The sequence below is a fragment of the Chiloscyllium plagiosum genome, unplaced genomic scaffold (assembly GCF_037043375.1).
Source record: "Chiloscyllium plagiosum isolate Xiang-an unplaced genomic scaffold, Cpla_swu_hap1 HiC_scaffold_3, whole genome shotgun sequence".
NCBI classification, from domain to species: domain Eukaryota; kingdom Metazoa; phylum Chordata; class Chondrichthyes; order Orectolobiformes; family Hemiscylliidae; genus Chiloscyllium; species Chiloscyllium plagiosum.
Window position 1 is genome coordinate 129,450,013 of NW_028270141.1, and position 26,871 is coordinate 129,476,883.

Here is a 26,871-nt window from a genome sequence, read left to right on the forward strand (position 1 = left end):
CATAAAATGAATCTGATTGACTTTCCTGACCTGAAACACCAATCCCAATCTTCGCACATTCACTCAAAGCTGAATTTCATTTAATTTCCAGATTATTACCTGATGGCTTCTTATAAAATGTGGTCTGATTAGTAAGTTTGCAGATGACACAAGGATTGGGGGAGCTGTGGATAGTAAATGGGATTGCCAGAGGATGCAGCAGGATATCGATCGGCTGGAGACATGGGTGGAGAAACGGCAGGTGGAATTTAATCCAGACAAATGTGAGGTGATACATTGTGGAAGTTCTCACTCAGGAAGGAGGAAAACAGTAAACGGCAGAACCTCAGAAGCAGTGACATACAGAGGGATCGAGGTATACAGAACCACAGTTCCTAAAGCAGCAACTATGTAGATAAGGTATTGGAGAAGGCAGATGGCGTGCTTGCCTTCTGTGATTGGGGTAAAGAGTATAAAAATTGGTAAGTTGTATCATTGCTGTATAGAACTTTTATTATGCCAGAGAGGATCTGATCTATTTCCAAATGTAAATGTCAGCTCCACCCATTGCTCTGAAATGCAGACCCTGTAAATTTACAGATAGACAATTGGAATTTAGCTTCAGGTCTGCCTTTTGGGTCTGTCTTTGAGTGAAATTCAGTGAACATTGGGTGGTCCAGATTTGATCATTTATGTTTTTGAGTGAGATACTGAACTAATTTTATTACTTTTCATGAAGAGACATACAATCACCAATTCGCCCATTTTCTCAGGAAGGTCACCATGGTGATGGAATATGTTAATAGCGAATCATGAGAGACGAAGAAAAACATTGTTGTGAGACCTCAAGTGACCTTCATCCACACCTGGACCATTCAAATCCCTGAATTTGACTAAATGCAGATTTTACAACATGAGACTGAAAATGTACCTGTAATTCCCCCAGGCTCTTTACTCCCTGGAACAGTGACAAATCTTGTGGTAAAACCTGAACCAAGCAGGAACGAGGAGGTGGTTAGTGAATGGGAAAATGATAACACATGGCATGAGGACTGAGACTGGAGGGAATGATCCCTGGGATAAGGAAAGTGGTCTGAGAAAAGGTTTGGGAGAGATTACAACTGGGGAAGGGGAAGAGAAGCCTAGAGCAGGGAATGGTGAAGAGATGGGAGTGGGAGCTGAAGTGACACTTGGACAGACCAGAGGCTGGGAATGGAGGGACAGTCTTGAGGGGTTAAATGCTCTTTTCTGCCATTTTCACACAGCAGAAAAGTTCCAAAACAATAAAGTCTGACATTTAGCTGGGCTTCTCCTGACTAAACTGTTAATTTGCGACAGAATTTGCTGACTGATCTTGGTCAGCGGTTAAAATTGCACCTGTCGAGGGAAACATTTTGAGTATGGGTTCTGAATATGGATTACCTCGACAGCAATTCACTGAGTGAGGAAACAATTATGATCAGTAAACGTCTTCCAGGCCAGTTAGCAGGCCCTCAGTCATTAGCAAGAATTTAGAGTCCATTATTAATGATGAGATTGTGGCATACTTGGTAAAATAGGGCAGGGTCAGCACGGCTTCATCAAGGGGAGGTCATGCCTGACAGATCTGTTGGAATTATTTGAGGAGATAATAATCCAATGACATAAAGGAGAGGCAGTGGGTAAAATCTATTTGGATTTCCAGAAGACCTTTAACAAGTTGCAGCACAGGAAGCTGCTCCATAAGATAAGAGCCCATGGTGTTGGGGGCAAGATGCTGGCATGGACAGAGGATTGACTGACTGGCAAAGAGCAGAGTGGGGATGAAGGGGTGTTTTTCAGAATGGCACCCAGTGACTCGTGGATTTCCACAGGGATCAGTGTTGGGACCACAATTATTCATGTTATATATTAATGATCTGGATGAAGGAACTGAGGGCATTGTTGCTAAGTTTGCAAAAGACACAAAGATAGGTGGAAGGACAGGTAGTGCTGAGGAAGCAGGGAGGCTTCAGAGGGACTTGTACAGGGTTGGAGAGGAGGCAAAGAAGTAGCAAATGGAATACAACGTAGGAAAGTGTGAGTTGTGCATTTTTGTAGGAAAAATAGACTATATTCTAAATGGTAGGCAAAAGTGAGCACTGCAAATGCTGGAAACCAGAGTTTAGATCAGAGTGGTGCTGGAAAAGCACAGTAGGTCAGGCAGCATCTGAGGACCATCAGGAAAGTATTCCTGATGAAGGGCTTTTGCCCGAAACATCGATTTTCCTGCTCCTCGGATGCTCTCTGCTCTGTATTCTAAATGGTGAAAGACTTCAGAAATCCGAAGAACAGAAGTCCTTGGGATTACTAGTTCAGGATTCTCTTCAGGTTAACTTGCAGGTTTCATTGGCAGTTAGGAAGGCAAATAAAATATTAACATTCATTGCAGAGCTCGAATACAAGAGCAGGGATGTACTGCTGGGGCTGTGTAAGGTTCTGGCCTGAGCACATGTGAAACATTGTGAGTAGTTTGGACCCCATATCTAAGGAAGAAAGTGTGAGCATTGGAAGGGAGGTCCAGAGAATGTTTACAAGAATGATCCTGGGAATGAAGAACTTGTCAGAAGAGGAGCAGTTGAGATCTCTGGAGCTGTATTCGATGGTGTTTAAAAAGGCGCTGTGGGGGATGACCTCATTGAAATTTACAGATAACATAGAGGGCTATAGACTGGACATGGAGAGGCTGTTCCTACTAGTGGTGGAGACGAGGACCTCAGAGCAAAGCCTCCGAGTGGGGAGATGACCATTAGACATGAGATGAGGAGAAATGTCTTCAGCCAGGCGGTGGTGAATCTGTGGAACCCATTGCTGCAGAAGGTTATAGAGGCCAAGCCATTGAGAGCATTTAAAACTGAGATAGACAGTTTGTTGATTGATAGGGGGATCAATGGTTACAGGGAAAAGGCAGGAGCATGAGATTGAGAAACGTATCAGCCAAGATCGAACGGCAGAGCAGTCTCAAAGGGCTGAGTGGCCTAATTCTGCTCCTGTGTCTTATGATTTTATGGACATGGGCATCATTGGCTGACAAGCTTTGATTGCCCACCCTCAGTGTCTTTGAGAAAGTGGTGAGCTGCCTTTTTGAACTGCTGCAGTCCTTCATGTGCTGAGGTTGACCCACAATGCCCTTGGGGAGAGACTTCCTGGATGTTTACCCAGTGACACTGAAAAAACAGCGATATATTTCCAAGTCAGGATGGTGAGTGGCTTGGAGGGGAACTTGAAGGTGGTGGTGTTCCCATGTATCTGCTGCCCATGTCTTTTGAGATGAAAGTTGTTTTGGGTTGGATTGTGCTGTCTTTGATGAATTTCTGCTGTGCATCTTGTAGATAGTACAAAACTGCTGTTCCTGAGTGTTGGGAAGCAGATGTTTGTGGATGTGATTCCAATCAAGCAGGCTGTTTTGTCCTGGATGGTGTCAAGCTTCTTGACTGTTGTTGGGGCTGCACACAGTCGGGCAAGTGGGGAGTATTCCATCACATTCCTGACTTGTGCCTTGTAGATAGTGGTCAGGCCTTCAGGAGTCAGGAACTGAATTACATGCCACATTATTCTAATCCTCTGACCTGCTCTTGTAACTATTGTATTTATGTGGTTAGTCCTGTTGAGTTTCAATGGCAATCTCCAGGATAATTGTAGCAGGGGATTCAGTGATGGTAACACCACTGAATGTCATGTGGGAGTGGTTAGAATATCTACGATTGGAGATGGTCATTTGTGTGGTGCAAATGTTACATGACACCCGTCAGTTCAAGCCTAGATATTCTTCAATAGACAATAGACAATAGGTGCAGGTGTAGGCCATTCTGCCCTTCGAGCCTGCACCACCATTCATTATGATCTTGGCTGATCATCCTCAATCAGTATCCTGTGCCTTATCCCCATAACCCTTGATTCCACTATTCTTCAGAGCTCCATCCAACTCTTTCTTGGAAGTATCCAGAGACTTGGCCTCCACAGCCTTCTGGGGCAGATCGTGTTGCATTTGAACTTGGACTGCTTCGGAATCTGAGGAGTTGTGAATGGTGCTGTAGGTTGTGCAATCAACGGTGAACCATCCTCTTGTTGGTTCCCTCATCACCTGTTGCAGACCCAGTCTAGCTGACCAGCTCAATCACATGTACTGCTGCCACTGTTGGTGGTGGACATTGAAGTCTCCCACCCAGAGGACATTTTGCACCCTTGCCACCCTCAGTGCTTCCTCGACGTGTTGCTCAACATGGAGGAGTACCAATCCATCAGCCAACAGAGGACAGTACATGGTAATCAGCAGGTGGATTCATTGCCATGCGATTGACACAATTGAGTCACTTGTTAGGCCACTTCAGAAGGCAGTGAGAGTGAACCACAGTGCTGAAGGTCTGGAGTCATGTGTGACATCTTGAAAAATGTAAATATTACAGAGGAGGAGCTGTTGGATGTTGTGAAATGCATAAAAGTGGATAAATCCACAGGGCCTGATCAGGTGTACCCGAGACCTCAGTGGCCAGCTCAGGAATCGGGAAGAAGTACTCAGGGCAGGAGGTGCTGGGGAAGCCCACAGAGGTTGTTCCATGTTTGAGAAAATGCACTAGGGCCAGGGAAGTGAGGGATGATCATAGAGGATACGCCAAATTCTGCGCTGGATATACCACACATGAGCCAAGAGAGTTCAGGAGTCAGACTCCTCACTAGAATAGAGACAAAAAATCTGCAGATGCTGGAATCCAAAGTAGACAAACAGGAGGCTGGAAGAACACAGCAAGTCAGGCAGCATCAGGAGGTGGAGAAATCAGTGTTTTGGGCATTTCAGAGTTAATACCTGAAACGTTGACTTATCCACCTCCTGATGCAGCCTGGCTTGCTGTGTTCTTCCAGCCTCCTCTTTGTCTACTCCACACTAGAGTAATCACCCTGGGAATGGGTCAGGTCCACACTGAGGGATCCATGAAGGGACCAAGAATAAAATCGGCTGTATCCAGACTGGACGAAGCTGTGCAGGAGCCAGGAGGGAGACAAAATCTAAGCTGGAAGAATCTGTGTAGGGGCTGAAGAAGGACCATGCCGGTGGGATCTGCACTGAGTATGAAACAAACTTTTAAAGATGCAATCAGGGAGGTGAATGAGGAAAAGGCTGGAAACTTTGACTGAACGTCAGAAGGCTCCATCACCGAGTGTACAGCAGAACAACAGTCAAAATTGAGAAAGGCAAAACTGAGAGATGGGTTCAACGCATTGGCCCGCCCCACCCCAGAAGAAAATGTTCATGGATGGTTCCGAAGAATGATAAAGATCAGAAAGAGGGAGTGATCATCACCACTTTATATTTACAGTTGTGTAGATGAGTTAATACTAATACAAGAAGAAACGGTGAGTCAGTGGCTGCAGCAGGTGTCGATGAGGATAAGGTAGAAACAGCTGAAAAATGGGCAGTAGACAGGGACACCCCGTATACTGAATCACAGCTGTGTACCTCACTACACTGCACAGAGGTGGGAACTCACCCCATAGTTAAAGAGGGCTCACCGAAAATTAGGGTGTTGTTCATGCACAACATCAAAGATTCGATCATGGTTTAATAATGAATTTCAAATCTTTGGGAGTGGAGTGAACTGTGTGTTTTATTGATTCTAATTAAAAACAGGTTTTTGTGCTTTACACTCTCAAATTATTCTCACAATCCAGATAAACTAATGTTTGGCAAATATCGATCTTAAAAATACTAAAGGGATTGGAGACAATTGAAGACAAATGGTAAAACCAAAGAAAGGCTTATCAAATTCAAAAGGTCAGTTTGAAATGAACAGCAGATTTCAGCAGTTTTCCTGAACAATTACAACAAAATCACTCAGTGACTTGCCTCCCTCCCCCACCGTCTCAGACTCACAGTGAGTTAACTCTTTCTGCTGGCAGCTTCCTTTCAATTCCCCCAGAATTGTGTTGGTGTTGGAGAGGCTGTTAGGTCTGAAGGTTGATAAGTCTCCGGGGCCTGATGGTCTGCATCCCAGGGTACTGAAGGAGCTGGCTCGGGAAACCGTGGATGCGTTGGTGATTATTTTCCAGAGTTCAATAGATTCAGGGTCGGTTCCTGAGGATTGGAGGGTGACTAATGTTATACCACTTTTTAAGAAAGGTGGGAGAGAGAAAGCAGGAAATTATAGACCAGTTAGTCTGACCTCAGTGGTGGGAAAGATGCTGGAGTCTATTATAAAGGATGAAATTACTGCACATCTGGATAATAGTAATAGGATAGGACAGAGTCAGCATGGATTTATGAAGGGGAAATCATGCTTGACTAATCTTCTTGAATTTTTTGAGGATGTAACTCTGAAGTTGGACGAGGGAGATCCAGTAGATGTTGTGTACCTGGACTTTCAGAAAGCTTTTGATAAAGTCCCACACAGGAGGTTTGTGAGTAAAATTAGGGCGCATGGGATTGGGGGCAAAGTACTAGATTGGATTGAAAATTGGTTGGCTAATAGGAAACAAAGGGTAGTCATAAACGGCTCCATTTCGGAATGGCAGGCAGTGACCAGTGGGGTACCGCAGGGATCCGTGCTGGGACCGCAGCTTTTTACAATATATGTTAATGATATAGAAGATGGTATCAGCAATAACATTAGCAAATTTGCTGATGATACAAAGCTGGGTGGCAGGGTGAAATGTGATGAGGATGTTAGGAGATTACAGGGTGACCTGGACAGGTTAGGTGAGTGGGCAGATGCTTGGCAGATGCAGTTTAATGTTGATAAATGAATGGTTATCCACTTTGATGGCAAAAACAGGAAGGCAGACTACTACCTCAATGGAATCAATTTATGTAAAGGGGCAGTACAGAGAGATCTGGGTGTTCTTGTACACCAGTCAATGAAGGCAAGCATGCAGGTACAGCAGGTAGTGAAGAAGGCTAATAGCATGCTGGCCTTCATCGCAAGAGGAATTGTGTATAGAAGCAAAGAGGTGCTTCTGCAGCTGTACAGGGCCCTGGTGAGACCACATCTGGAGTACTGTGTGCAGTTCTGGTCTCCAAATTTGAGAAAAGACATTCTGGCTATTGAGGGAGTGCAGCGTAGATTCACGAGGTCAATTCCTGGAATGGCGGGACTACCTTACACTGAAAGACTGAAGCGACTGGGTTTGTATACCCTTGAGTTTCGAAGACTGAGAGGGGATCTGATTGAGACGTATAAGATTATGAAAGGATTGGACACTCTGGCAGTAGGAAACATATTTCCACTAATGGGTGAGTGCCGAACCAGAGGACACAGCTTAAATACGGGGTAGACCATTTAGGACAGAGCTCAGGACAGAGAGTGATGGCTGTGTGGAATGCTCTGCCCCAGAGGGCAGCGGAGGCCCACTCTCTGGATTCATTTAAGAAAGAGTTGAATAGAGCTCTCAAAGATAGTGGAATCAAGGGTTATGGAGATAAGGCAGGAACAGGATACTGATTAGGAATGATCAGCCATGATTATATTGAATGGCGGTGCAGGCTCGAAGGGCTGAATGGCCTACTCCTGTACCTATTGTCTATTGTCTATTGACACCTTCCATATCTCTATTAATGGAAATTTACAGACGTCCCAGTGGGATTTGCCTTTTAGAGACTTGGTTTGACCAGCCAGGACATGTGTTATCTTCTAAGACAAAGTGTTTGTGAATGTTTTGGAAATTTGTACTGATAAATAAATTGATAAATGGTGTTATTCAAACACTCAGTGGGGAACTTAACATGAAGTTTAAGAAGCTGTTTAGTGATCTAATCCATGAACAGTATTCTGATCACCTTGGGAGCTGTTCAGGAATACAGAGGGCTTTACTTCACATTCTCAATTGCTGGAAGATGTTGTTTTAAAGACACCTCAAATAAAAATGGGAACTTCCCCATGGCCCAATGGACAGAACAGACTGTCAAGGCCTGTCAATGAGGGAGGAGGTTCAAGACAGGCCATGGGATTGTTGAGTTCTTGTCGCAAATTTTATGAAGGACTTCACTAAATAGCTGCTCCCCAAGAATTGATAGAAGAGGAGGAAAGGGATAGCTCAGGGGGTTGTATCATTCGAAGTTGATGAACTATTAATTATTCAGTTCACAGCAAGAATGATTCCACGCAGAGGTAGATCTAGGGAAGTGACAAGTTCTAAAGGGAATACGTTCGTTTGAATCTGGAATATTTTGAAGAGTGGAATGTGTGAAGGAACTGAGCAAATTCTGTTCCTCCATCTTTTGGTCTTACAGCTGCATTCACGTGGCCATAATGTCCACTCAATTTGCTTTCCCAGTGATGCTTGTGCCATCAGCCAGTATGACTGCAACACATTCCATCTCTTCTTCAAAGTAATTAATATATCTAGTAATTAATAAGACATAGAATCATAGCATCACTACAGTATGGATAGGGGCCATTTGGCCCATCAATTCAGGACCAACCCTTCTGAAGGGCATCTCACCTGGATCTAACCACTTACTCCATTCCCATAACTCCACGTTTAGCTTGGCTAACTTATCTAGCCGACACACCCCTGGCCACTGCATAACAATGTACCACGGCCAATGCACCTAAACTGCACATCTTTGGATATAGGAGCAGAATTAGGCCACTCAGCCCATTGTGTCTGCTCCGCCATTCTATCATGGCTGACGTTTCTCAACCTCATTCTCCTGCCTTTTACCCAGAGCTGTTGGTCCTCTTCAATAGTTAGAAATAGATAAATTAAGACCATAGGTACACCACCACCAGAAACAGTAACCAGGGGAGAGTAAGTGTCAGCACAACAGTGATGAGTGATAGCAATTACAAAACTCGTTTTCCCAGGTTTCAGAGTTCCCGTGAACCAACACACAGAAGGTTAATGATTTATGAATCCATCCCAAAGTTAGAACGAAAAGTATTTTACATAGTCAATGAGTTGGAGCATTTCCCCAATACATAATATAGCTAAGCTGTATTCAAAATCACCCTCATCAAACAGTATATAAAAGTTACGACTCAGTGTTCAAACTGCAGATCCACCTGAAGGTGCTGAGAGTCAGTCAGTGCGTTCACCAGTGATCTTAGAGAACATCAAGATGCTGAGAATCTTCTTCACTGTGTCTGTCCTCTTCGGGCATCAAATTGCTGCACAGGATATAGAGCAGAAGGTGATCGACCTCTGTACTCATGTTGACTGTCCCGAGCCAGAACAAGTCATCCAGGACAAGGTCAGTACATCTGAGAGTTTCCTCTGTTCTGTCATGTTTGAACCAGTGGAAATTATTCCATGTTGTTTTTAACCCCTAACCTGCAGTGCACCGACAGTCCACATCCCAACCCTGAACCATGAAACTGGACTGAAATTACTCCTCGGGCCTCATTAACACTTTCTACATGAGCTGCCATCACCTGCCTGGCTCCCACTGCCAGCTTGTGCAGTAAGAAGAATATCAGGGCTTCCATCTCCAGCAGCAGGTGAAGGGAGGGGTCAGTGTGCTCACAGAGAGGGGGATGGTGGGGGTCAACACAAGGACTGTAGAGTCAGGGAACTCTCCTACTGCCCCTGTCTTCACTCAATTTAACCCTGTTTCTGAAAGGCAGCTGATCACAGGCTGAAGGTCTCTGTGTTCAATGTGGAAGAGGCCAAGTCTGGTTGTGAGTGGAATCTCCCCATTCCCCAATCCTGGACAGCTGCAAAGTCATTTCAATCCAGCAGGCTGCAAACAGAAGATAAGTCAGCTGTGAGATACTGCTCTCTGACCATGTTGGGGTCACTCTGCATTGGTTAGTGGACAGGAGAAGGTGTGAAGGTTGATTAACAGTAGCAAATACTTGAAGAATTTTGCATTATTTTTTATGTGGACATATTCCATTGAGAAACACAAACTCCACAGGAAAACTGATTGACCAATGTCTGACCAAATTAATTCAGGGTAATACTAGATTAAAGAAGAGATTCTTCTGACAATTGCAGTAAATGTCCAGAACAGGCAATGACTGAATATTAATAAGAGAGGGAATAATAGACAGTGGCAGCATACCAGACAGGAATTTACATATTACACGAGCTTGCACAAGCAGATGGGACAGAAGCAAAAATAATTGTTAAACTCTGAGAAACAAAGGTAGGAAAATGACAGGGAAGAGGGAAGTGGGAGGGATATAAAACACACACCTTGAATCTGTCTTCACACAAAAAATATTTTATTAAAAACTGAATAGTGGGACATCAAAGATCTGAAGAGGTTGTGGAATTACTCAGTATAAAAGAGAGTAAATATGAGAAAATCTCCAGGATTAAACACCTGATAAATTCCCAGCACTTGGTAACCTGCATCCTAGGATTCTTAAAGAAGTTGACTGTAGGATTACTGGGTCCAATGGTTTGTGACCTTCTGTACTGCCCAGATTCTCTAACAGCATCAGTAGTTTAGAACAGAACAGTTCTAACAGAGATGTTCAAGACTGGAGGGAGAGTAAAAAACAGGGAAGTTAGTGAGACATCAGTCAGAGAGAACAAGGTTAGCAGGGTGAAGGACAAATAAACGATGACTCTGTGGAGAGAGTAGCCATGCAAATGCTGGGTGAGAGGGCAACCTGTTTGTGTTGGAGATGAGAACAGTAAGGGAGATAAATTATATTCTGTGTAGTCACAATTGAGTAGTCCGAAGGTTGTGTTCCCTACTCTGTGTCTGGTTTTCAGGATATCATCATTGCTGGAGAAATTGAAGTGTGAAGGTTAGTGCAAGGACAGCACGGTGGCTCAGTGGTTTGCACTGCTGCCTCACAGTGCCAGGGACACAGGTTCAATTCCAGCCTCGGGCGACTGTCTGTGTGGAGTTTGCACATTCTCCCCGTGTCTGTGTGGGTTTCCTCCCACAATCCAAAGATGTGCAGGTCAGGTGGATTGGCCATGCTAAATTGCCCCATAGTGTTTGGTGCATTAGTCAGAATGAAATGGGTCTGGGTGGGTTACTCTTCAGAGGGTCTGTGTGGACTGGTGGGACCAAATGGCCTGTTTCCACACTGTAGGGAATCTAATCAATCTGTATAGATTTCAGTGGCATGGGTAGATTCTTAAACAAGCTGCTGTCGTGAATTGGGCAGTTAAGATTTAGAGATTGATACCAAAGGGTAAGGTTAGACAGGATGTGTATAAGTTGGTAGACTGTCAGTTAGTGGAGTGTTGTAACCATCAATGCTGGGGCCTTAGCTATTTACAATCTATATGATAGGACTGAGTGTCAAGTATTTACGTTTGCTGTTGTGAAGCCAGGTGGAGATTTTAGCCGCTGACAGGATAATAGGAATCTGCCAGGTAAGTTAAGTGAATGGGCAACACATGGGCAGATGGAGTATAATGTGGGAAAATGTAAAGTTATTCACTTTAATCAAAGAATTAGATCAGAAGGTGAATTAAATGGAGAGCTGATGGCCTTGAGGTATTATCGCCGGACTCTTAATCCCGAGACACAGGTAATGTTCTGGGGACCTGGGTTTGAATCTCGCCATGGCAGATGGTGGAATTTGAATTCAATAATCATCCGAAATTAAGATTCTGTGATGTCCAGGAATCCATTGTCAATTGTTGGGAAAACCCATCTGGTTCAGAAATGTCTTTCAGGGATGGAAACTGCCAGCTTCTGGTCTACATGTGACTCCAGACCCACAGCAATGTGATTGACATTTAACTGCTCTCTGGGCAATTAGGATGGGCAGTATATGCTGGTCTAGTCAGCAATGCCCCCATCCCACGTATGAATTAAAAGGAAAGAATTGTTTTCATCTGTGAAAAGAATTTTCAATGTTGGTGTTCAGGGATAGTTGGATGTCCAGGACATGAAACTCAGCAGGTTGGCATAAAGGCACGGCAAACGATCAGGACGGGGGAAGATGGTGGCATAGTGACCAATAATCCAGAGGGACAATCTCATGCTTTGGAGAAATAAACACTGAAACTGATGGAGAAACACATTAGGTCTGACAGCATTTGTGGAGAGAGTAAATGTTTAAGTGTGATGTGACTATTTCTGAAGTTGAGTCCTATCGGATTCGAAACTCGAACTCTCTTTCCACAGATACTGCCAGACCTGCTGAACTTGTCTAGCGTTTTTTTTATTTTTATTTTAGATTTCCAACATTTGCAGTTTTTGGTTTTGTTGCAACTGCTTTGGGGTCACAGATTCAAATCCCATATTGGTGGCTAGAATTGGGTTTGAAAATCTACTCTCTGAAGTGGTGACCATGGAACTATTATCAATTATTGTAAACCACATCTGGTTCACTCATAGCCTAGAGAACAGGAAATCTGCTATTTTTACCTGGGCTAGTCTACTTGTGACTTTATCCACAGTAATGTGCACCACTCTTAAATGTTGTCTAAAATGGCCTGGCAAGTCACTCAGATCGAAGAGATGGACAGGCAACAACGGAGGGGCTTGCCAATGATACCCACATTCTCTAAAATAATACATTTTAAAACATGGAATATTGAATAAAGGCCTTTATTGAAAGAGAGTTGAAGAGCAAGAATGAGGAGGTTTCATTGCCCTTGTACAAGGGGCTTTGGTGAGACTGCGTCCAGAGTGCTGTATGCAGCTATGCTCTCTTTTTCTAAAGAAGCATGTACTTGGAGGTACTGCACTGAACATTCACTGCAGTAATTCTGGAGGTTAGAGAAGCATTAACCGGTAACACTGTGCCCCCTATTGCCATAATGCATCGATAGAGAATAGAGAGTGGATGTTGCCAGTAATGAACAGGCACAAGAATAAAATGAATTGTGTTTTCCAAGATGGTGTCAAGCTTCTTGAATGTTGTTGGAAGAGGCAAGTTAAAGTCTTCACTCACACTCCTGCACAGTGGCTTGCAGATGGTAGACAAGCATGGGGAAGAAAGGAGGTCAGCTATTCACTGCAGAATTCAGAGTCTCTGAATCTCCCTTGGAACTCATTTGGCTTGTCCAGATCAATGGTTAAACCTAGAATATTGGTGGATTCGGCAATGACAATGCAAATGAATATCGAGGAGAAATGTTTGGATTTTATTTTACGTCTAGTTTTTCTAACAGATGAGAGACTTGACAAACAGTGGAGGTATTTTTCAATGTATAATTTCAGTTACATCACACTGTAAACTTTTGCTATAAATGCTGTGTCTTACAATTGTGTCCTCCACAACCACCTGATGAAGGAGTGGCGCTCCGAATGCTGGTGCTTCCAATTAAACCTGTTGGACTATAACCTGGTGTTGTGTGACTTTTAATTCAGTTCTTTGTAATATTGTCCTTGATATGTCCTAGGTAAATCACCCTTGCTTTTGTGAACTCATTTTTGGCCAGGCATGTTATCAAGTCATCAAACTGCAATTACACAGAAGCCTGACAGTGTCAATGCAGGCCATTCAGCCCATTGAATCCACACCGACCCTCTGAGTAGTATCCCACCCAGACCCAACACTGTTCCCAGTCCCTGTAATTCTACATTTCCCATACCTAATCCACTTAACCTACACATCCATGGACTTAACTTGGCCAGTCCATCTTCCGTGCACATCTTTGGACTGTGGCAGGAAACTGGAGCACCCAAAGGAAACCCACACGGACACAGAATGGGCAAACTCTACAAAGACAGTCACCAGAGGATGGAATTGAAATGGGTCCCTGGTACTGTGAGGCAACTGTGATAACCACAGAGCCACTGTGCTGCCAGTAGCTAAAACACATTCTCTAATTGCCTTATATGTTCTTTCCATGTGAATCTGTAAAATCCTTAGAGTATGGAAGCAGGCTGCTTGGCCCAACAAGTCCACACCGACCCTCCAAGTAACTCACCCAGACCCATTCCCCTATCCTAATACGCTACGTTTTCCCTGACTAATGCACCTAACCTACATATTCCTGAATACTATGGGCAACTTAGCCTGGCCGATCCACCTATTCAATCCATCTAACCTGCACACCTTTGGACTGTGGAAGGAAATGAGAGCACCTGGAGGAAACTCACGCAGCCACAGGGAGAATGTGCAAACTCCATACACAGTCACCAGAGGCTGCAATCAAACTCAGGTCCCTCGTGCTGAGAGGCAGCAGTGCTAACCACTAAGCACTGGTGTTCCTGTGTTTTCTAAATAAACTACAGTGAGGTACTTCATATATGACTTGAAGCATCAGTGTTTGGAAATTGGCTGTACATGTTTAAACTCAAATGGTATGATTCAACTTTGATATGATCGGTATGATGTTACAAAGGAAGATATTTCACAAGCCTTTGGTCTTAATGGCTATTACAACTTGCTCAGGAACCATTCAAGTTTTTGTTACAATGCTGAGCCCTCCTGAGCCCATAACTGATGCTGATTAAAAAGCTTTTCAAAAGATTGTTACTGGGCAAAATTGCTGTGAAGAAACATTGGCAGAGCTGAGTTTTTTTTGGAATTCAACCTCACTGCTCAAACAAAGCAATGCACCAAATCAAGCTAATGGGCTAATGAATGGCAGATTGGTTTAGTTTAGATAAATGTGAAGTGCTACATTTTGAAAAGGCAAATCTTAGCAGGACTTATTCACTTAATAGTAAAGTCCTCGGGAGTGTTGCTGAACAAAGAGACCTTGGAGTGCAGCTTCATAGTTCCTTGGAAATAGAGTCGCATGTGGATAGGATAGTGAAGGCGCCATTTGGTATGCTTTCCTTTATTGGTCAGAGTATTGAGTACAGGAGTTGGGAGGTCATGTTGCGGCTGTACAGGACATTGGTTAGGCCACTTGTGGAATATTGCATGCAATTCTGGTCTCTCTTCTGTCGGAAAGATGTTGTGAAACTTGAAAGGGTTCAGAAAAGATTTACAAGGGCGTTGCCAGGGTTGGAGGATTTGAGGTAGAGGGAGAGGCTGAACAGGCTGGTGCTGTTTTCCCTGGAGCATCAGAGGCTGAGGGGTGACCTTAAAAGTTTATAAAATCATGAGCGGCTTGGATAGGATAAATAGACAAGTCTTTTCTCTGGCGATAGGGGAGTCCAGAACTTGAGGGCGTAGGTTTAAGGTGAGAGGGGAAAAAATTAAAATGGACCTAAGGGGCAACCTTTTCACACAGAGGGAGGTGCATGTATGGAATGAGCTGCCAGAGGAACTGGGGAAGGCAGGTACAATAACAACATTTGAAAGGCATCTGGATGGCTACATGAATAGGAAGGGTTTAGAGGGATATGGGCCAAGTGCTGGCAAATGGGACAGGTTTAGGATATCTGATTGGCATGGATGAGTTGGACCGAAAGGTCTGTTTCTGTGCTGTACCTCTGATTCTATAAACTCAATGTGTTCCAGTAACTTATTCCTAAAACTGCAAATATCTTCTGACATAGTTTCCTTAGTCTCAAGGAGTACTCTTCCCCATTTTAGTTCACAGTCCAAATAAAACCTAAAGTAGTCCTTAAACTTTATGACAATTTTCTCATTTGATGTTTATTTTGGTGTCGGGTTAATTTTCTCGTGTGATAATGCAATTTCTCTTCTTGTCTTAGAATTATACAGAGATGCAATACCCAGCCACCCAATGGATTCAAACAAAGGTTGATGATATGGATCTGGTTCATGCAGTGGATACTGGCTTGAAAATTCTTTTCAATTATTCAGCTTTTAACAATGCTGAAGGTACATTGCATATCCCTTTAAATTGCAACAAAATATAAAATACTCCTTTAGTCTCTAACTAGTCTTGTCTGAAACCTTCTCCACAGACTGACACATTTCCTAATGAATTTGCCAATGTGAATCCCAGAGGGGTGCTTGATCACATTGTTAATTTGGAAACTGCTTTATTAAATACAGCTCTGTGGTCCTACAATCTGGGAAGTGGGAAGTGTATTTCAAACAGTGAGCAGACTCTTCTTAGGATCTGGGCTATCAGGTGAGAAGTCCCATGAAGCCAACCTCAACTCGAGCAAGCAACTCGCTGAGTTGCATGGCAGCAGCAAGTTGCCAATTAGAGGGGATTCTAGATTGTTCAATGCCTTATTATTGCTGCAATCTTATACCTGCACCATTTCTCAGTGCCAGCATCTTCTGTGGCAAACACACACTGCATGATTGGCAACCAAATGGCCATGTCTTAGTGGAGTAGTCCTCAGTGCAGGCCATGGAGACACTCAGTTAGGGGTCCTGATACAGTAAATCAGGCACAGCCTAGGACACCATCCAGGGGATTGACCACAGTGAGGCACCTGCTCAGGGAGTTCTCTGTTGGGAAGTCAGTACCTCTGTAGTTTGGGCAGTGGGTCAGTCCTGTGGATCCATTAGTCAGTACAGGGTTGGGGAGAGTTGGGGGGGGGGGCAGGTCTCCCTAATCCCTGGCTCCCTTTGTGTTGTACACCTCTCTGCCTCAGGCATCACTGACCAACTCATTCCCACCAGCACAGGCCAAGAAAAAAAAGAATCGGGATGTTTGAAGATGTGGGGAAACATTGTCAGCTGAAACCACCATCTTACAAATACCTTGTTCATCTTGATCTCACGTGCTGCAACGGCTCTCACAGACATCAATCCATGGTCCATCCTGTATAGACATGGAGTTAGGCTTCATGCTGGCACTATCACATTCAGGGCGACACAGAGACTCAAACATTTGTGAGAAGATTTGTAGCTCGGGTGCTCGTTGTTGTGGTTCTGTTCGCCGAGATGGGAATTTGTGTTGCAGACATTTTGTCCCCTGTCTAGGTGACATCCTCAGTGCTTGGGAGCCTCCTGTGAAGCGCTTCTGTGACGTTTCCTCCGGCATTTATAGTGGTTTGTATCTGCCGCTTCCGGTTGTCAGTTCCAGCTGTCCACTGCAGTGGCCAGTATATTGGGTCCACTACGTAGTGTACAAAATCCCATGCAAGGACTGCACAAAACACTACATAGGACAAACAGGAAGACAGCTAACGATCCGTATCCATGAACACCAACTAGCCACGAAACAACACGACCAGCTATCCTTAGTAGCCACACACACAGAGAACAAGCAACATGAGTTCGATTGGGACAACACTACTATTATAGGACAAGCCAAACAGAGAACAGCCAAGGAATTCCTAGAGGCATGACACTCATCCACAGATTCTATCATCAAACACATTAACCTGGACCCAATATACCGGCCACTGCAGCGGACAGCTGGAACTGACAACCAGAAGCGGCAGATACAAAGCACTATAAATGCTGGAGGAAACATCACAGAAGCGCTTCACAGGAGGCTCCCAAGCACTGAGGATGTCACATAGACAGGGGACGAAACGTCTGCAACACAAATTCCCAGCTCGGCAAACAGAACCACAACAGACTCAAACAAACAGAGGTAGGACCAAAACAATCAAATTTTTACAAACCCAATAAACCAGCTCACCCCATGTGCACTGATTATAGTGTCTAACACTTTTAAAATTCCTGTCCAGTTCTGATGCAAGGTCAATGACCGGAAACATTGGGTGGGATTTTCCCCTCTGCAGAAGTGACAAATAATTAGGAAATATCTATCCTATGATTAAGGGATCAAGGGTTACGGGGAGAAAGCAGGAGAATGGGTTTGAGAAATATGACAGCCATGATTGAATGGTGGAGCTGACTTGACGGGCCGAATAGCCTAAAACTGTTCCTATATCTGATGGTCTTATGGTTTGAGTGGGTGAGGGGTTGGAGAAAATGAAGCCGCTGATGTCATGTTGACAATCAGAATTCCCCTTCCCATTCCCTTTCCAACTCAATTACAATCTTAGTGAGAGGGTCAATGTTCAACCTTCCTGAACCAATGACCAATTACAGTCTTTCAGTGATCAATTTATGGCCATTTAAGAGCCTTAAGCTGCCATTTACCTGATTTGAGAGAAATATGGCAGCCTTCCTGAAAGTTATTCGTGGGGCATCTGCTGGTCAGGTTGGGCCTTGATTTACCACAATCTGTGGCAATCACAGGCACAGACAGTGTTTAGGGACGCTGCTGAAAACCACCACCAGGCCCTAACCCAATCACCTTCCCTCATGTTCCTATCCCCTTGATCCCTCCTCAAAATATCACTCACTTCCCGATCCCTGCCAGCAGACTGGGCCTTCAATAAATTGATACCTCTGACTGGCTGACAAGCAAGAGGCTGGAAGAACACAGCAAGCCAGGCAGCATCAGGAGGTGGAGAAATCGACATTTTGGGTGTAACCCTTCTGCAGATAAAGCTGCAGACAAAGGGGGTGGTGGATGCAGGGTGGTGAAGTGGGGTTAGGTGAAGTCAGGTAGAGAGTACAATCTGATTAGGCAATGGGAGGAATGAATCCAGTTGGTGTCTGGGAGGAGTGGAAAGGAAGGGAAGGGACCGGGAAGGGAGTCAGGGGATGGGAAGTGAGGTTATTTGAAATTGGAGATCTCCATGTTGAGTCCTCCGGGCTGTAGGCTGTCGTGACAGAAGATGAGGTGTTGTTCCTCCAATTTGTTGTTTGGTTTGTTGTGGCAATGGAGGAGGCCAAGGACGGTCAGGTTGGAAAGGGAATGGGAAGGGGAGTTCTGATCGTCAACATGACATCAGCAGCCTCATTTTCTCCAACCCCTCACCCACTCAAACATCACCCCCTTCGAACCTGCAGCACTCCACTATCTCCGCACCAACCCTGGTTCACAAAACCCGCTGACAAAGGTCTGGAGATTGAACCTCTGTCACAGAGGCCAGATGCCAACTCTCCGACACCACATCCTACCTCCCCCTTGCAGATAACCCCACTGCAACCCAACAGGCCAAAAACACTTGCACTGTCTGAGCCCTCATTGCCTCTGGTGGTGATCTCCCCTCCACTGCCTCTCACCTCTGTCCCAGCCCCATACTGCCTGGTTCCATCTGTACCCCAAGATCCACCGACCCAACTACCCCAGCCAACCCATCGTCTCAGCATGCTCCTTACCCACCAAACTCATCTTGTCCCACCTCGACTCCATCCTCTTCCCCCTTGGTCTAGTCACTTCCTACCTACATCCGCGACACTAACCACACTCTCCATCTCTTCAGCAACTTCCAGTTCCCTGGCCCACAGTGCTTTATCCTCACTATAGATGTGCAGTCCTAAAACACATCCATACCCGACAAGGACAGCCTCCAGACCCTCTGCTTCTTCCTCTCCAACAGATCTATCCAGTCCCCCTCCACCTTGCCAAACTGATCCTCACCTATAATAACTTTCCCTTTAACTCCTCTCATTTCCTTCAAGGCCTTGGGCACCTGGATGGACCCCAGATACACCTACCTCTTTGTTAGCTATAATCGAACAGTCCCTCTTCAGTACATACATAGGCACTGTGCACCAACTCTTCCGCCATTACATCGATGACTGAATCATTGCAGCGTCCTGCTCCCAGGCCTAACTGGAGCAGTTCATCGACTTCACCCACAGCTTCCACCCCACCCTCAAATTCACTTGGTCCATCTTGGACACACCTCTCCCCTTTCGTGACCTCTCCATTTCAATCTCTGGTGACAGTCTCCAGACAGACATTTACTCTAAACCATCAGACTCCCACAACTACACCTCCTCCCTCCTGCAAGAACTCCAACCCATTCTCCCAATTCCTCTGTCTTCGCCACATCTGCTCAGACAAAGAGACATGCCATGTGCGAGCATCCCAGATGTCCACCTATTTCGAAAAAACGTGCTTTTCCCGCTTCTGTCATCCAGATAGCCCTCCACTGCACCACCTCCATTCCCTGCTCCACTGCCCTAACCTCTCCTCAACAACACGGGAAAGACAGGGTCCACCTTGTCTTCACCTACCACCCCACCAGTCTCCGCATCAAAAGTATCATCTTTAAATACGTCCGCCAACTCCAACTAGACCCCATCACCAAGAACATGTTCTCCTCCTCACCCCTCTCTGCTTTCCGCAATGACCACTCCCTTAGACAGTCCTTGGTTTATGCCATTCTCCCCAACACCCCCCCTCCACCCAACCCCCAAATCCCCAGGTACCTGCCCCTGCAACCGGATAAGATGCAAAACCTGCCGGATACCACCCCCCCTCACCTCCCATCCAAGGCGCCAAACAGTCCTTTCAGGTGAGACAGAGGTTCACCTCCCTCTTCTCCAACCTAGTTTATTGTATCTGGTGCTCACAATGTCATCTTCTCTACATTGAGGAGACAGAACATAAACTTAGGGAATGGTTCACCGAGTATCGCAGCCGGGCTTGCAGGGGCTGACCAGACCTCCCAGCCACCGCCCATTTTAATTCCCCTTCCCACTTCCTTTCTGACATGACAATCCTTGGCCTCCTCCATTCCCACAACAAACCACACTACAAATTTGGGGAAGAACATTTCATCTTCTGCCAGGTAGCCTACAGCCTGAAGGACTCAATGTTGAGTTCTCCAATTTCAAATAATCTCCTGCACCATTCCCCCGACCCCCTTCCCAGCCGTCCCCATCCCTTCCACTGCTCCCTGCCACCAACCAGATTCATTCCTCCCATTGACCAACCAGGTGGTACCCTCTACCTGTCTTCACCTATCCCCACTTTACACTCTGCTCCTCCCACTCCGTTTGTCTGCCGTTCCCACTTACACCCACCCACAGTCCTGAAGAAGGGTTACACCTGAAGTGTCAACTTCACCTCCAGATGCTGTCTGGCTTGCTGTGTTGTCCCAGCCTCCTGTTTGTCTACCTTGGATTCCAGCAGCTGCAGGTTTTTTATCTCTATCCTCCAACTAGCTGGGAGATTCAAACTAGGTGAGATATCTATGTCCCAATATTTGACTGGAGGGAGTGCTGGAGAGATTTAATGCAGTGATACCAAGTCTGCAGGGCCTCTGTGTGGAGAGACTGTAGAAGTTGGGGTTACTTACCTTAGAGCAGAAAGGGTTAAGAAGTGATTGGAGAGAGCTATTCAAAACCACGAAGGGTAAAGGAGGAGAAACTGTGGGAGAGGTGTTAATGATGAGAGTATGTGAATTTCAGTCATTGTAACAAGGAAATGTTGTCATCACAGGAAATGATATCACCAACCCAAGGAAACCGAAACACAAATAAAATGTGGGCCATGCCACTAATACTTCATCTGGGGGCTCAATGATGATAATACCTGGTATGGTGACGAAACGTCTGAAAACAAACCTTCTAGCTCAGTGAGCAAACCTACATCCAGTTGCAACAATGTGCAGTTGTCAAGGGGCTGGTTAGCTGACTTTATTGTACAGCTGTCTTGAGGTGCAGCCTAATGCCAACAGCATGGGTTCAAGTCCTGCACAGGCTGAGGTCACCATGAAGGAAAACGTCCTCAAACTCTCCTTTTACATTAGGTGTGGTGACCCTCGGGTTAAACCACCACCAGTTCTCTCTCATGAGACAGTAGCCGTATCTATGGTCTGGTCAAACGTGAATGACTTTTCCTGTAGTATTGTGATCTGGAAAGCACTGCCTGGAATGGTGATAGAAGCAAATTCAGTCACAACATTCGAAAGATAAATGTTTCCACGATGAGGGAATATTTGCGTGTAGGTGTGAAAAGAGCAGGTCAGTGTAATGATCTGGTTAAAAATCGACCAAACAGCCAGCACAGGAGTCCCCTCCCCCAGCGCTGTGTCACTCTGTGAGGCTATTATTCAATCTGTCACATCAGTGTCTGCCCCACTTCAGCAATGTCACCCCTGACCCCTCACCTGTAACCTCTGACTCACTGTCAGTGACACCACAGATGATCATCAAATAAAATATATTTTATTTCCAGAAACAATCATTCCTGTCACTGCACCTTGGGGAATTTCTGGCCACGTGGTAAATGGAACAATTTTACAGAACTACATTGTTTATCTGCTTCTAGTTTCTCAAGTCAAGAGTCCACCAGCACCTACAGATCCAACGGTTACATTTGGAATTGGATCTGATAGTTGGTACTTTGTCAGGTGAGTTTAGCGGCTGATATAATGGTGAACTTAATGGAGGGCTCTTTATGTTTTAATGGTAATGTCCCTACCTTAGGCCTTGGTTCAAGTCCCACCAGCCACAAAGTTTCTCCTCCTTTACCCTTCATGGTTTTGAATAGCTTTCTCCAATCACTTATTAACCCTTTCTGCTCTAAGGTAAGTAACCCCAACTTCTACAGTCTCTCCACACAGAGGCCCTGCAGACTTGGTATCACTGCACTGGAACCAGTGTGTTGAGGGGTGATACAAACTCAGCAGCTCTCCCAGCATCTGTGAAGAGAGAAATCTCACACTGAGTCTGGTATAGCTCTTCAGTGAATAGGTGATGTCAGAGTAGGGGACAAAAGGAAGGAAGTCCAAAACAGAGTTACGTATGAACATAATAACTAAGGCTGGGAGTTACAGAGAGAGTCATAGAGATGTACAGCACAGAAACAGACCCTTCGGATCAACTTGTGCATGCCGACCAGATATCCCAAGCCAATCTAGTAGCATCTGCCAGCGCCCAGCCCATATCCCTCAAACCCTTCCTATTCATAGACCCATCCAGATGCCTTTTTAAATGTTGCAAATGTTGCCAGCCTCCACCACTTCTTCTGATAGCGCTCATTCCATACACATACCACCCTGTTGCTCCATAGGTCTCTTTTATATCTTTCCCCTCTCACCCTAAACCTATGCTCTCTAGTTCTGGACTTCCCCACCCAGGGAAAAGACTTTGTCTATTTATCCGATCCATGCCCTCATGATTTTATAAACATCTATAAGGTCACCCCTCAGCCGCTGATGTTCCAGGGAAAACAGGGAAAGACTGCACATAAAATAAGCTGCTCAGGAAGGGAAGGGAGACAAGGCAGTGGTGCTGTGGCTGTACTGGAACAGCTTGGCTCGGGATGTGGCAAGTTCACGAGCACGAGTCTGCAGTCCTACTGCCAGAATGTTGTCAGGGTCCACAGCCTTTGTGGTATCCAGTGCCACCAACCATTTCTTGATATTGATGCAGAGTAAATCAAATTGGCTTCAGATAAGCATCTGTGATGCTGGGGACCACTGGAAAAGGTAGAGATGGGTCATCCACTCAGCACTGCTGGTGAAGATTGCTGCAAATGCCTTATCCTTTGCATTCATCTGCTGGTCTCTCCCATCCCTGAGGAGAGGGAATATTTGTGGAGCCTCCCCCTCCAGTGAGCTGTTTAATTGTCCACCACCATTCACAACTGGATATGGCAGGACTACAAAGCTTCCATCTGATCCGTTGGTTGTGGGATACCTTAGCTCTGTCTATCACTTGCTGCTTGTGGTATTTGGCACGCATGTAGTCCTGGTTTGTAGCTTCACAGTTTGACACCTCACTTACAGATGTGCCTGGTGCTGCTCCTGGCATACCCTCCTGCACTCGCCATTGAGCCAGGGTAGATCTTGATCAAAACAGTAAGTCATGACAGGAGAGCTCAAAGCCATGGTGTGCTCTTCCTGCTGTACGTGGGCCGCTGACCACATTTCCAGTGCCCAGGGCCAGCATAGGGGCAGGAAGGGTCTCAGCTGCAGCTCCTTGAAGCTCAGCTTTCAGAACTGGAGGAATGGCTGGAGACACTGTGGATCATCCATGAAGCTGAGAGTACTGCGAATAGCACATACAGGGAGATGGTCACACTGCAGGCTCAGATTTCATAGGCAGAAAGGGAATGGGTGACCACCAGGCAAAGTAAGGGGCTAGGCAGGCAGTGCAGGAACCCCCTGTGGCTATTTCCTGCAAAACAGACACTTTGGATACTGTCGGGGGGAATGGTCCCTCAGAGAGGACCAGTAACAGCCACATCTGTTTCCCACGGTTCACCCTGTAGCAAAGGAGAGGAGGGGAAAGTGTGAGAATGCAATAGCTATCGGGGATTCAACTGGAAGGGGAATAGATGGATGTTTCTCTGGCAACAAATTAGATTCCAGAATCGGATGCTGTCTCCTTGGTGTTTGGGTCAAGGATGTCTCAGAGTGACTACAGGATATCCTGGAGGAGGAGGGTCAACAGCCAGTGGTCATGGTACACATTGGTCCCAATGACAGAGGATAAAATATGGCATGAGGTCCTAAATGCAGAATAAAGGGCATTAGGAAGTAAGTTGAAAGTATGACCTTAAAGGTTGTGATGTCAGGATTACTACTATTGCCACGTGCGAGTCAGAGTAGAAAGTCCAGGAAATAATAATTGAACACATGCTGGAAAGGTGGTGCAAGGGGAGGGTTGCAGATTCCTGGGACATTGGGACTGGTTCTGGGGAAGTGGAACCAGTACTAACTGGATGGGTTACACATGGTCAGTGATCTCAGGTTCAGGATAATGCTGCAGGATTTCCTCAGGATAATGTCCTTGGCCCAAACATCTTCAGCTGTTTCATTAATAATCCTCCCTCCATTATAAGGTCAGAAGTGGGATATTCACTCATGATTACACAATGTCCAGCACCATTTGTCACTCATCAGATATTAAAGCAGCCCTTGTGCAAAGCAGCAAGACCTGGGCAGTATCCAGGCTTGGGCTGACAAATGATAAGTAACATTCAATACAAATGATAGGCAATGACTGTCTCCAACAGGGGAGAAAGTGACCATTGTCACTTGACATTCAATGGTGTTACTATCCCTGAATCCCCCACTATCTACATCCTGGGAGTTCCCATTGACCAAAAAATCAACTGGACTAGTCGTATAACTACTGTGGCTACAAGAACAGGTCAGAGGTATCCTGCAACAAATAACTCACCTATTAACTCTCCAAAACATGTCCATCATCTACAAGGCAAAAGTGTGATGGAATATTGCCCACCTGACTGCCATTGGGCAGCTCCAATAACATTCAAGCAGCTTGACACCATCCACATCAAAGCAGTTCACTTGGTTGGCATCAGATTCACAAGCATCTACTCTCTCCACCATCGACACCTGACAGCAAAGTAATACAAAGAACTGCAATGTAGGGAATATAAAACAGAAATGGAAAGTTCTGGAGAAACTCAGCAGTTCTTGCAGCATCTGTGGAGAGAGAAACAAAGTTAACATTTCATGTCCAGTGATCCTTCATCACAGGTTATTTCTCCGCAGATGTTGTCAGACCTGCTGAGTTTCTCCAGCACTTTCTGCTTTTGCTACGAAGATAGCGCCTTCCAAAGCCATGAACCCCTCCAGCCCCCCCCCCCCCCCCCCCCCCTCATCTCACCTGGAAGGAGAAGGGCAGCAGATATGTGAGATCACCACCACCTGCAAATTCCTGAATTGGAAATCTATTACCGTCCTTTCTGTTTCTCTGGGTCAAATTCCTGGAACACCCCCACCACCCCAGCGGGATTGTGTATGTACCTACACCAAATAGACAGAAGTAGTCTGGGAGGCAGCTAAATGCCACCTTCTCAAGGGCAGGTCGGGATGGGCAATAAATACTCATATAGCCCATGAATAAAGATTTTAAAACATCCTCCTGACATCACCTTCAGAAACGGTTCCCTCTCATTCTTGTCCCATGAGTCAGCAAGAACAGCTTTTCTTTGTCTCCCTTACCTAACTCATGTCACTGTCTCATACAGCTCCAACCAATTGTTCAAGGACAAATTTCCCAGCTTCTCCACCCTAAACCTATTGGTAAAATCCCTCTGCATCCTCACAAGGTGCAAATATCATTCCTAAAGTGTGAGTGATTATCACTTCACACAATGCTTAAGCTGTGACCTAACCAGCAGTTTACAAAGCTTCAGCATGATCTCCCCCCATTTGTACTCACTACCCCTAGTAATGAAGCTCAAAATCCCCCATGCTTCCTTAATATGTGCTGCCTCCTTCAATGATCAATATCCCTCAGATCTCCCTGTTCCTGGTACATTTTCATCATCGATAATGATTCCAACATCCCTTTTCCCAGAGTGTCTCACCTCACTCCCCCGTCCTAAATTCCATCTGCCACGTGTCTGCCCATTCTGTGAGGTTATTGATAACATTCCTGTAGCTGGGATTGCACTGAATGGTGGAGGGTTCTCAATGACCTGAATGGCTGTCACCTGTTCATATTGACCTGTTAATCTACTCAGATCCTGAAAGCGTTTGTCACGAGGAATGAGAATGAAATGCCTATATTCATATTGTAGGGCAATTGATAGGAAACTGGAAGAGAAACAATATGAAGAGCGTGTGCTTGAATTCCTGAAGGATTTGGAAGAAGACAACCAACCCTTTGAATCAGAATATTTTACTCTTAATTTCTATCGCAAATGGGGGCTAATGGAAGTAACTTTTTTTAAAGCTTCCAAATGATTTTGTTTTGTAAAGTTCTGTTCCCTTTACAGACATATAACAGTCAATCGCACTTAACTCTGTCTTAAACTGTTTTATTCATATGCAAGGTACATCTTGGCTTTAACCTGGATTAGCACGGTCTCCTAATCTAAGAAAGGATTTACCCAGCTGTTGGGATTTGGACTCAAATTCCAGAGTAAGTAAGTTTGTGTCATGGAATAATCTTCCTGGTAAGAAAGACAATATTAAATGCAAACCAAAAAGAAAGATTATACAATAAAGGTTATGGTTAGTACTAAACATTTCACTCATTGAGACATACCACAGTACACAGGTGTTATAACACAAGGTAAACCCTTCAACTAATTAAACCAAACACACAGAAATACTAATTACCTCAACATCTATCAAAGTAAGAGAACTACCCCAAATCTCACTATTTAAAGAAAAAGAAACTTATTCTTTATCTAGAACTGTAAACCTCCTTTATTTATCTACCTCCCACTCTATAACAATATAGCCCCTATTAAATTTACAGCAAATTAATTTTCAAAACCAGGCAGCAGTGTTAGTTCTCCTCTGCAGATTTCCCTGGGTCATTTTCAGCATTCTGCTGTAAAGATGTTTCATATGAGAAAGGTACCTTTCAGGGAGCAGTGTTGCAGGCACTCTGCATGACAGTAGATGCTCTCTGTCTCTGGCTAACTGTCCAAAATACC

The 26,871-nt window shown here is 45.1% G+C and overlaps 1 protein-coding gene across 2 annotated transcripts in view; it reads left to right on the forward strand.

The window, feature by feature from the left end:
- The window catches only part of LOC148151346 (heme-binding protein 2-like), a 39,019-nt gene extending 12,849 nt beyond the window's left edge, over nt 1-26,170 (forward strand). Inside the window, exons 1-4 of one of the 2 annotated variants that reach the window (XM_087976443.1) lie at nt 9,050-9,181; nt 15,470-15,599; nt 21,679-21,853; nt 26,005-26,170. In XM_087976443.1, coding sequence (XP_087832569.1) covers nt 9,050-9,181; nt 15,470-15,599; nt 21,679-21,853; nt 26,005-26,170 — 603 coding nt within the window. Of the gene's footprint in view, nt 1-9,049; nt 9,182-15,469; nt 15,633-21,678; nt 21,854-26,004 lie in introns of those variants that run through there. The other variant, XR_015752003.1, reaches the window with a different exon arrangement.
- Nucleotides 26,171-26,871: the final 701 nt, after the last annotated feature.